The following is a 12,015-nucleotide window of genomic DNA, read 5'->3' as shown; positions in this document are numbered from 1 at the left end:
TGATGCAGGAAGGAGGTTTATTGACCGTTTAATACAGGAGCCCAATTACATTTTAGAAGATTCTGAAGCAATGGAGTAGAACCAAAATCCCAGAAGAGAGCCGGGGAGAAAAACAATAGTTTCAGTGGAAGACAATACAACATTTTTAAAAATCAGCCTGAGGCACAAACAGGAAGCCGATATTTAGAAGTGTCTGCTGCCCTTTGATTCGATGAAAAGGCCTCCAGTGGGTTTGGTGTTTCTAGAGGAAGAGTTGGCAAGGCGAGGGCAATCCCAGCCTCAGTGCAAACGGCCCTGACCTCCGGCATTGGACTCAGACCTTCAGAATCGGCTCTCATGAAGACACACAGGCCGGCGGGGCACAGCTCGGACGAAGGGTACAGGAGGCAGGTGTAGAGCAGGGATTGCAGGGCAGTCTGCAGGGAGAGGGAAGGAAGAGTCAGACATGGGAAATAGAAGGGTCTCAGTGATGGAGACAGAGGAGGTCAGACCAAAACCATGTAGGGAAGGTCTGCCATAGACAAATCACACGGCCCAACAGAACCTCCTCCGTCAGACCCACGTCCACACTCAGCTGTGCTGTTCCATATCCAGGCGTCCTCTGAGGGGGGCTTGGCTTAGGGACCTGGCTACCATTTGTGATCCATTCTTTCAACCGCACAGTCTGCACACACCAGCAATGGTGAATGAGGCACTAAGGCACTGCGAGGCATGTTCTTTAGGATGCAACCTTCCACAAGCACATAGTTATCTCTGAGGAATCTGATGGTCAGGCATGTGGCCTGGCCAGGAATTGCTTAGATGACACGTACTTGCAGTCTTCACTCTCCAGAAGGTTCCGGTATGTGTTGATCTCACACTCCAGCCGGGCCCGGACGTCCAGCAGCACCTGGTACTCCTGGTTCTGCCGCTCCAGGTCGGCCCGGATCTCGGCCAGCTGGGCCTCCACGGTGCTGATCAGGCTCTGCATCTGGGCCAGCTCGGTGCCGAAGCGGGCCTCAGACTCACACAGGGAGTTCTGCAGACAGTCTTTCTATAATGGGAAATAATAGGGAAAGAGTCCCAGGGGACGCAAAATTCAGCAGTGAAGGTCATGGTTGAACTCACCAGGCAGGGCGCAAATTCCAGGAAGTCATAGGGCATCCCCAGAGCTCTGAAGAAATCACAGTCAATGTGACCATGTCTTTACAAACACAAAAAACATCTAACTTAAACTCATTTCCCCCTAATATCTCCAATACCTGACATGAAGTAGACACCCAATAAAATCTTGTGAAATGAGTGCATGAACCTCCACACCTCATTCTGAAAGAAGTAGAGTTGACTTTTAATAAGAACCATTTTTCTGGGTCAAACTAGCCTTAAAAGCAAGTCATCTCCACCGGGAAGAGAGGTATCCAGATTGCATTCTAACTTAATGTTAACGGAACTGTGTAGGAAGACTTCTCAGAGATGTTGCTATCAGGCCATGGCTGTGGCATTCGCAGTGCGGTGAGGGTGAAGGGGGACCCATACCAGCTGGTGCTGGGCTTGGCGCTCCACCTCCAGGGCGTTCACCGTGCATCTCAGCTCCAGGATCTCCGACTGGCAGCACTGCAGCTCCTCAGAGCAGGACATGGCCTGCAGGCTGATGCCTTCAGACTGAAGCACAGGGCACAGAGATGTAATCGCCTCCCTGCCCACATGGGGGCCAGGCTCCCCCTGCCCCTGCTCTGCAGCACCGCCTCACCTGAGCTTCAAACCACTGCTCCACATCACGGCGGTTGGTCTCCACCATGGTCTCGTACTGGCACCGCATCTCCTCCAGCACCCTGCTCAGGTCCACGGTGGGCTCAGTGTCCAGCTCAATGCGGAGCCTGTCTCCCAGCTGGCCCTTCAGAATGTTCACTTCCTGCAGGGACAGAAGAACCAAAACCCCAAGTGAGAAAGGGCCTTCTGACAGAGCAGACGGCACCTGAACCCCTCTCCTGACAAGCAGTGCGAGGGGAAACCCCCACATACACACTGATGTGAAAGGTCTTGTTTCTGGGGCCAATAGGAAGAGCCCATCTGGAGACTTTCCTAAACTCACAAGGCAAATCTTTAGAGAAGAAATTTCCACTCTGCCACATCCCACAGAATCAACCTGTCTCAGACTCAGGTCAACCCATTATCCTGATGCCAACTGAGCCCATGTTCCAATCCTAGAGCCACAGGGTGGGAGGTGCTCCCTTCTCTGCCCAACACTCCCTCCCCCACGAGTCTGCAGCTACAGGGCCAGACCTGCTCATGGTTGCTCTTGAGGGAGAGCTGCTCCTCCTTCAGGGACTCCTGCTGGGCCTCCAGGTCAGCCTTGGCCAGGCTCAGGTCGTCCAGGAGCTTGTGCATCCCACACATGTCCGCCTCCACCAGCAGGCGCAGGGAGTGCTCGCTCTCGTGCCTTCCATCACAGGAGATGCCAGGTCAGCAAGATGCCAAGGAGAGCCCCTCTCGGCTGACCCCGGGCCCACCTCCTCACCACCTCAGATCCTCATTTGCTCACCTGATCTGCAATGACTGTGTTGGTCTCTGTAGCTACAGAGATCATGGTCAGGACATGTATCATTATGCCCATTGACTAGATGGAAACTGAGTCTCGGAAAGAATAACTAGATGTCTAGGATTATATACCTTGGTTAATTGCAAATACTGGACTCAGCCTAAGTGTTCAGATGAAATGCAGCATCCATTCTGCCATAAAGGAGTCATTGAGTCAGGAAAAAGAGTGGCTTAAAAATAAGCCTTCTGGGCCTACAGTTCACTGCGTCATCCTTTGGATTAATTGTTTTGCATTGTTTTTATCATTCATTCAACTGCAATTCTTGACACAAGAGGCTACAATGACAATTCTTCCCACTGATGGATTAGGCCAAGGGTCAGTGAGTCTATCAACAACCTATGCATTGAAAGTCTGTTCTTGGAATGGCTAGATTTTGCTTCCGGTTATAACACAAAACCCTCTTGTTTTCTAGATATGGGAAGAAGATGACAGGATCTAACCAATCTAAACCCTACCTTCTTTTTTTTTTTTTTGCATTTGTTTCTCTCCCACCCTGTATAATGACCATTTCTAGTAACAGGTTAAATTATGGTTTGGAGAGGAAGAAAGGGGACACTTATTCATTGATTCATTCATTCTCCTAGTCAATAACTAGTTTTGAACACCTACTTTGAGCAAAGACTCTGACGGGCACTTAGAAATAGAACAGAAGAGAGGAGTCACTCTCGGCCCTCTTCTGGCCTTACTTACTTGATCCTGAAGTCATCGGCAGCCAGCTTGGCGTTGTCGATTTGGCTAACCAGCCTGGCATTCTCAGCCTTGCTGCACAGGATCTGAGAAAAACCAAGAGGACTGTTCACGCACTAACATCACACTGGGCTCCAACCCTACATGTGGTGTCTACACTCCTGCTCAAGAAAACTCAAGAACCCAAAGCTCTGAGCCTTCAGTGGTTTGGTCTGACGTGCCCTCTGCCTCCCTCAGACCCAGCACACCCCAGGCTACTCCAGGCCTCACCTTCTGCTGGAGCTCCTCAATGGTTTTGAAGTAGCACTGGTAGTTGGGGCACACGGTGGTCTCATGGCATTTGCTCAACTCTCGGATGCCGGTCTCCAGCTCCGCATTCTCCCGCTCCAGCTGCCGCACCTTCTCCAGGTAGTTGGCCAGGCGGTCGTTCAGGAACTGCATGGTCACCTTCTCGTGGCCATTCAGGGTGCCTTCCCCATAGGCCCCACAGCTTCCAATGTTGCCAGGAATGTTGCGCGTCCCTGGCAAGGGGCAAGCAGTGTGGCAGCTGTGGGGTAGGCAGAGGTTGGGTCTGCCCAGAGGGGTCGACCCCACACGAACTCGGTTGGCGTGTGCCAGGTTGGCCAAGAGGCCCATACAGGCAGCCTTTTCCTCTATCGCAGGCTGGCCCCCAAGGTCAAGGGAGGACACGCAGACATTTCTTTCTCCAGGAGCCTGAGCGCTGCCCAGAGACTGGCATGGGCTGATGTAGAAGGAAGTCATGGTGTGGGCTGAGGCTACACAGGAGGTTCAGAGCAGCTGGGAAGGCCAAGACACTGAGTCTGAGCACCCCCTTCCCTCCTAGGCCTTTTATACCCCTTCGCAGGTGGGTGTTGGCTCAGGGCTTTGACCTCACTGCCTTGATTCCCGACCTGTTGTACCGCCGTCCTGTTACTCAGCTGTTGAGTTTACCATTAAGAGTTCCTCACCTCATTAAAGGAATGTTGATGATCTGAGGTGCCTCTTGGCTCTTTGATATCAGGTTGTCTGTTGATGGGAGACTTATATTCCTATTCAACCACCACCAACAGTTAAGGCAGCCCCAGATGTCCTCTCCCAGGGCTGTACTGGTCTCCCTGTGGGTGCGGCCACACTGCAGAATCAAATCTTTCAGTAAGGGATTTGCTCGGCAGGAGAAACAGCACATCTGTAAGATCCAGTGGCTCTCCCACCTGTGGCTGGACTCAGCCAAGCTTTCCTTTCAAGAGAAAGGCCATTTTATAAAACTAGCAAGTCTACTGATATTTGAATGTTGAGAGGCTCCCATTTCTTCTTTTTTCTTTTCTCTTTTACATTACACACTGCCTTTGAGGAGCAACAAAACATCAGTGCACCCAGAAACACTGGTGCTACTTTAGTCTTGGTTGACCAGTCAGCATCAGCGCTCATTCATTCCCTTGTTCAGCATCTTTCCTGAACACTCCCCGTAACTCAGGCAGTGTGCTGGTTCCTGGACACACAGTGGTCCCTGTTCTTCAGGAGAACACAGTGTCACAGAAGTCATAGGATGTCTTAAACAAACGTGAATGAGAACCATACATCAATGAGAGTTAGTGAAAGACAGAGAATTCATGGTTCTGTCCAACGATGTATCTAGAGAGAAGCTACTAACAAAAAACAACAACAACCTTATTTAATCCAGAAGAGGGAAATTGAGCACAGAGTTCAAGGGCTGATGAGACAGAAGTTCAAGAACTATCATTTATAGAGGACCCTGGTGGGCTAGCTGTTCTACTGTATTCCTTCCTATTGAGTCCTAACCTGTGAGGTGGTTGTTCTCAGCCTCGACATGCAAAAGAGAAAAGTGGAATAAAGTTCATTTTCTGATTCACAGAGTTGACAATCGGACAGGGGCTCAATTCAGTCTCATGTCTGTAGAGCTCATTCTCTCTCCACCTCACCACAGCCCCCCAGGGGAACAACCTGTGCCATTGCCCATGTCATGGCTCGGGAAAGTATTGGGCTTAGTTATTGGGCAGGAAGTTGGAGTGCAAAGAAATAAAATTATTGAGTGTCCTTGTGTTCCAGCACAGGAAGATGTGTAGATACTGAGGCAGGGCATTCAAGACCATGCACATAGAAAAGTTATACTTAAAAATAAGAGTCTGTAACATATCTCAGATCCCGAAGAGTTTCATCAGAGCCGAGGAGCCAATGCAACCAACTGCTGTAGGGCCAGGAGTTGCCCCTCCAAAGTGGACAAGGGAAAGTAGAAGGACCTAAGGACTGAGGAAGATCCAATGAGATAAGACCCTAAAAGAGTATAAATCTGTCTCTTCTCTGAGCAAAGTTCAGGAGCAAGCATCTCCATGGAAACCAAATGGGAGGCAGTGGGTGTGAGTATTGGTGAAATCTGAGCTCTTAGAATTCTCTCAAGAAGAAATAAAATAAAGAGAACTGGAATTCTCCCCAAAAGGAAGACTGCTGTGGGTCAGCTGTGCCTCTCCCGGTTACCCTGAGGTCATCAATGAATAACTCTTTACTGAGGCAATCCTTAGAAGAACTCCCCCAGCCAGGTTGCCCTTCAGAGGCCTCTGAGCTCAATCTGCATATGTTCCATCTTCAAACACCTTTTTGTTTCTTCCGTCTCATCGTGTAGCATCACTATAATCCAGAGAATTGGACCTTTACAATTGTTTCCTTTGATTTGCTAAATAGGCTCCATCTTTTGACCCTGTCCCCAGACAGGATTCGTACCATTGACAAACATCATGGTTCCTTCCATCTCAGAACACACGCCGCTTGCTACTCCTAGGCCTCACAGCTGAAGTTTTGCACCCCTGGCCGACTCCCCTCTCTAAAGCTCAACCTGTGCCCCCGGTGTGGGCTCTGCGTGGTCAGTGTTGCACAGTGGCGTCCTCTGTAGAGCAGTGGATTCTGCTGCTTTGCTTTTGTCTCAAAGGAACTGGCCATGAGTGGAAGGTGTGACGCAGTGGAAGTGTTTGAGTTGCACTCAGCAGTGTAGGAGAGGAAGATCCCACCCCGGACACCACAGACTACCCCTTCCATTCCCCTGTAAAAACAGCCCCCGGCCCCTAAGAACAACATATGAGCAGGGTTACAGGAAAGGAAGTGCTGGCAATGAAGAGTGAAGAGAGGGGTAGTCCTGCAGCCCTCCTTCATCCACAGGGGCCACCTCTTCTCTTTCAAGGGTAAAATTTTTTGAGCTACCATATATCTTCCGGGGGAGGTGGGACAGTGGGTCCAGAACAGCATCCTTCAGTGCAGCGGTGGTAGGACGATACCAGCGCATCGCTGAGGGAGAGAAAGCAGTGGAGTTGGAGCAGCCCACAGGGCCTGGGTCTCACCTGCAGCTACCTTGTCGGTTGCTGGGGGTGGATTCCGGGGATACTTAAGGAGACACGTGCTGTCCACAGGCGGCACCCACTGTGTGTTACACTGGAAAGAAGTCTGAGAAACACCACAAGCGGTGCATTCGGACACAGCTGTGCCTGCAGTGCTCTCAGGCATGCTGGTCAAGGTCAGCGTTTGAGGGAGACACCTGAGAGATCTTCTGGATTTCAAAAGTCCATCTTGAGAGGCTTTGAAACAGAGAGAATGTTGCCATTTTCTTTTCTCTTACATGAGATTTTATACTGTGTTACTTGGGAACCTTTAGTTTGACTTTTAAGGGTTTTCAAAATTATTATTCTGCTTTATTATTGTCCCAGATCTTCAGTTCATCAGAGACTAATTCTTACGAAAATAATTCTCTTTGCTTCCCCTTTTCCCCCTTGGTCCCAGGGTTCCTTTATCTACATTCTAGCGCAGACCTTTCGCTTTAACATTTATCTTCAACTAGGGCCCATTACAAAGTGTTTTAAGGCGGCATAGTAGAGTGGTTAAGGCCAAGGACTCTGGGGCCAGCCTGCTTGGGTTCAGATTCTGGTCCTACCATTAACCAGCTGCATCAACTTGGCCTGGTGACTTGACCTGTCTATGCCGTGGTTTCTGCATACGAGAAATGGAAGCAGCAATAGCACCCAGGTCATAGATTTAAGCATTAAAGAAGTTGATATCTATAAATCATTTAAAGTAATGTCTGGCACAAGGCACAGGAAGCACTAAAAAGTGTGAGCTATTATTTTTTTCAGATGGCTTTTAATCATAGTTAAGATGTTCGCATCATTTATAATTCAAAAATGCCTATTAAATCACCATTTTGTAGCTATTTAAGTTAGCAAAGATCAAAAGGTTAATGTCACAATCTCGGCACTGTCACACACTGGAGGGGAGAGTAAGTTACGCAACCTCTTTGGGAGGCCGTTCAGCAACATCTATTAAAAGTACAGCTGCACATATCCTATGACCCCATGATTCCACCTCCAGGAATTTATGCCACAGACACACTTACATAGACACGTGCGCAAGGGTAACAAGGACATTCACAGCAACAGCTTGGGAGTCATAACACACCAGGAAGAAACCAAATGCACCCAACAGAAGCCTGGTTAAATGAGTTGTTACCCATGTAGCAAAAAGCTTGCAGCTATCACAAATAATGAGGCAGATCTGCATATGTTAACACAGAAATAGCCCCTACAATGCAAGTTTAAGGGGGAAAAAATCCAAGTACACAAGATACCCAGTGTGCTACTTTTTATAATTACCAAAAGGGACATCTATGTAGACTTAAAATTTATAGCGAGACTAACTCTCAGACCGTGAAGTTGGGTGTGAAAAATATATAGCTTTTCTGATACTTTAACTAAATTCCACTTTTAACCTTCATTCCCCGCTACACCAAAGGGCAGAACCTCCATCTCAGTTATCCTAAGGACCCCTTTTCAAGGGGCTGCCCCAAGTTCCGGAGGCCTGTTTTCCAGGGCGTTGGGGGCAAGGAGGAAGGCAGGGATGTGTCTTCGGTGTTTTCATTCATCCGCACTGCAGCGAAGGCGGCCCACGTGGGTCCCCCCGCCTAGCTCTTGGCCCTCAGGACACCCAGGTTTGCCAGGTCATCTCATCCACAGCCCCATGAGCTCTCAGGGCTCCCTTTGTTACATCCACGCAACTCTCTGATACACAGGATCACTTTTCAGCTGCTGGGCCACCCTCAGCCTCAGGCTTCTCTGTGAAGGTTCTTCCCAGGCTCCCCTGAACCTCCCTCCTCTGGGGTCTTGGTGCCTCTCCAGGTTCCACCTGGGGAAAGGGGAACAGATCTCCCCTGCTCCTAAATCCCCAGATCCATTTGGGGTTTCTTTGATCCACCAGACCTTGACTACCTCCCTGTCTGGGAGAAGGGGCCGGACAAGCAGGGGACCTACCAGCATGTCAGTTCTCTTCCCTTCCCCTCCTCTTCATGCCCGGCTCCCAACATGCCTTCGTCTAACTGGAGAGCAGGCCACTCGCCTTTACTCGTGCCAGGCAAATCCATGCTCTTGTCCACTCAGGGCTTGGTCTTTGAACCTCAAAAGCCTATTCCCTTCGGTCTGCTGTGCCATGCTTTCCCCGAAGCACTGAATGCTGCCCAGGTGACAGCTTTCATTAGAAGGGCCCTGTGGGACAAGGGAACGCAATGGGCCGCATCTATCAGTACATCAAATACCCCACCCCACCAGCATATGTATAGAAACTAACTTGAAGAGGAGGATTATTTGCATGCAGTAGCCTTTTGTTATGCTTCAAGTTTTTAGAGTATTTCTACTTGTATCGTTTTTTTGTAAGGTTTTTTGGGTTTTTTTAAGAGGCCCTCATACAAACAAAAAAATGCTTGGTATTTTGTTAGCGTCTGGACACCCTTGGGCTCCATTTCCCATTTCATGAGTCCGATTTTGTGCTGAATCAGTTGAGTTAAAGTGCTGCCCTTCCCGGCATTCAGAACCCCTTTGCCCTCCACACCCTCATCTTTGAGAGACGATCCTGGCTGATGTGGTCCCTGGGGCACTGGACCAGGAACCACCTCTGCTGTCTCGTGTCCCCATAAGCCTCTGGATGTTATCGGTCCATTACTCTGGGTTTCTCAGGGACCATTTCCTATGCGTGTTAAGCTAATAAAACTCACCGACCTGGTTGGAGATAGTCCTGGGGCAAAGATGCATTAATGGAAAAAAGAAAAATTGTGGGAACTTAGAGAGTGAACGATTTAGGAAGTTTAGAATGATTTAGGAAAATATGAACTGAGTAAGTCATTGCAGAACTATCTCTTTGGTCCACTTCACAATTTTTTTGCGGTAGAAAGAGGGAAAGATTGACAACTCCACTTCGTTTTGCACATTAGCAACCTCTCATTAAATACCCTGATTTCTGGAGGTCAGGTCTGTCCCTAAGAGTTCATATTTCTCAGCTCAAGAGTTGCCTTCAGGTGGGAGCTTCCCCAGCCTCGCCTGGCGCTCGGTCAGTTCCCCTCCCCCACTGCCACTGAGTCCCAGGTTTCCTTGAGTGCAGCCCTCCTGGCACACTCTGCTGTCAGTTCCCTTGGAAGGCCCTTGGAAGGGGGGTTTTCATCTTACTACTGTTGTCTTGCTCATCTGTATAATTCCCAGCGTAGACCTGACATATAGGAAACTCAATCAGTGAAAAGATTAAAGAAATGACCAAATGAGCTCAACCCTGAAGCAAATTGTATTCAGTATTACCTTCCACGGTGCCTGGTGTGTGGTGATGCTCAGTAAATGTGCACTGAATGAATGAATGAATGAATGAATGAATGAATGAATGAAGAGACATAGCATAAGGCCAAATGATAGCATGTTATGCCGAGGAAAGAAAATCCTGGACTTCTAAACCCTGTGGTCCTAACTCAGATCAAATCAGGATAAGATTTGTCTTTATTTAGGATCATATTTATATGAAAAGTCCTATAGAGGATTGAATTATGCATTTAACCCATGTTCTTTTGTGAAAAGAATGTAATTATTTAATGGAAAATAACTGGTTTGGGTTTACATCCCTGGGACTAGCCCTCTTCTGCCAATGACATACTCTCTCCTCAAGAGTCACCCTCTACCCCTTGTCAGATACTGATACCGACCCATGAAATGTTCCACATGGACAAGGCATTTAAAAGGCTGTAGACAGCGGTGAGCTGGGTGCAGACCAGCTGGTTCAGGGAACTGACTAATCCACTGTCCTGTGAGATTTGTGCTCAGTAAATCAAGGTCTAGCCACGTTCCAAATGACACTGTGTCGGTGACCCTGAGTGTGGGAAACGGGCACCCACGGCTTATGTCACAGGGTGTCCTTTTAAAAGGCAGAATCACCAGAAGGAACAGAGAATAAATACACAGCACCATGACACAACTGCTCTGCAGCCAGAGCAGCCTGCGTGCAGGTCCTGGCTCAGCCTTCGTGGCGCCGTGTAACCCTGTGAGCCCCACCGCTTCATATTTTAAGTGCTCTGGAAAGCAAGTTATTAAGTGTATCATTTTGTTTCTGGTTGAATTTAGCTGCTAAAGGAAATTAATGTTTGCTGCCTGAGGCCATGGGTGAGCTTTGAACCCGACCAGTCTGTCTCAGTACCCACATGCCTAGTCATTGTAGGATATTAGCCCTGGAGGAGGTTTGTATGGTGCTTCCTCCCTTTCCGAGTGTTGTAATTCTGGCATCTCACTTAGAACCCATGACAGATCTAGGATGTAAGCAGCAAAGATAACTTTAGCCCTATTTTATAGCAGGGGGAAAAAAACACTGAGGCTCAGATGTGTTAAGCGATGATTCTCCAGCCCAGTCCCAAGTCAATGACAAAGTCAGGCCTAGAGCATTCACTCTTTCAACATATGTTTATTGAGCATCTCCTCTGTGCGGGACAGTGGGCTAGGCCCTGGGGAAGCAGTAGACAAATGCTGATCTCAAGTGAGCATTTTAATGAGAAAATAATAGGTAAGAGAGCAATGTCAGCTGCTGAGATACTATGATGAAAACACAGAGTGACGGGGTTGAGAGTACTGAAGATTGACGATCAGGCAGGAGCTTTTGGAGGCAGTGATGTTTCAGCTGACACCTGAAAACCAGAAAGAGGGGACAGCATTCCTGGGGCAGGAAGAGCAGGGACAGGTCTCCTGGCATGTCCCGAACAGAAAGGCCACTGTGGCTGGATCGTGGTAAGGACAGGGAAGAGTGGGAGCCACGAGTGGAAGCACAGAAGGTAAGCAAACATAAACATTTTGAAAATATTGTAGAGAGATATTTTCCACTGCCCTTAAGCCATTATGGCCAGGAGCCCTCTCCTGGTTGGATCACTAGGTTTTAATACAGTGGTACCTCGGTTTTTGAATGTCTCAGAACTCGAACGGTTTTCCGGAATGGATTACATTGGAAAACCGAGGTACTGCTGTACTTCAGGGGGATGTGCTAGAAAAAATAAAGTCATTGTTGAAATTTTACTGTAAAATTAGATGAAGAGAGGGGTATAGTCACACAATAGTTGTGAGAGTCAGTATTTATAGCGAGAGAAGAGAGATCTCTTCATGTGAATGCTCCCTTTACATATCAAGAGGCAATCCTGGTCCTTTGTCAAAGGCAGGAATCCTGAGTGGCGAGAACTCAGATTTAATGCAAGGACATTCCCACCTAACTTAGTGAGGAAATGGGGCCAGCTTCCTCGGCAACGGGCAGGAGAAAGGACGCTAAGAGGAACTGGTCAAATATGCAGCCTCTAGGTCCTTATTTCCCTCCGGGGCCATTATCCGGAGCTGGAGATGTTAGAAACAGTAAGTTGGGGGGAATCTTAAATAGTGAAATTTGTTCTTCACTTCCTTAGTCACAAACAAAAT

The 12,015-nt window shown here is 48.4% G+C and overlaps 1 protein-coding gene across 1 annotated transcript; it reads right to left on the bottom strand.

The window, feature by feature from the left end:
• Positions 1 to 334: 334 nt before the first annotated feature.
• On the bottom strand, positions 335 to 4,027 carry LOC107538762 (keratin, type I cuticular Ha7-like). The gene is made up of 7 exons (XM_016215087.2): positions 3,536 to 4,027; positions 3,269 to 3,351; positions 2,263 to 2,419; positions 1,730 to 1,891; positions 1,516 to 1,641; positions 813 to 1,033; positions 335 to 416 (listed from the first exon to the last, which is right to left on the bottom strand). Exons 1-7 carry the CDS (start codon positions 4,025 to 4,027, stop codon positions 335 to 337), a joined length of 1,323 nt encoding a protein of 440 aa, XP_016070573.2.
• Positions 4,028 to 12,015: the final 7,988 nt, after the last annotated feature.

This window comes from Miniopterus natalensis, chromosome 17, assembly GCF_054644295.1.
Source record: "Miniopterus natalensis isolate mMinNat1 chromosome 17, mMinNat1.hap1, whole genome shotgun sequence".
In the NCBI taxonomy this organism is placed as follows: domain Eukaryota; kingdom Metazoa; phylum Chordata; class Mammalia; order Chiroptera; family Miniopteridae; genus Miniopterus; species Miniopterus natalensis.
The sequence above is the reverse complement of the archived record's forward strand: the minus strand, read 5'-3'. Positions and strand labels throughout refer to the sequence as shown.

What these genes read in the sequence shown, in the direction of transcription:
- LOC107538762 (XM_016215087.2), bottom strand. Translation starts at nt 4,027, where the DNA reads ATGACTTCCTTCTACATCAGCCCATGCCAGTCTCTGGGCAGCGCTCAG. An exon ending in GCCAAGCCCAGCACCAGCTG is followed by an intron (nt 1,034 to 1,515) that starts GTATGGGTCCCC and finishes TTCCCATTATAG; the next exon opens with AAAGACTGTCTGCAGAACTC. An exon ending in CTGGAGAGTGAAGACTGCAA is followed by an intron (nt 417 to 812) that starts GTACGTGTCATC and finishes CTCTCCCTGCAG; the next exon opens with ACTGCCCTGCAATCCCTGCT.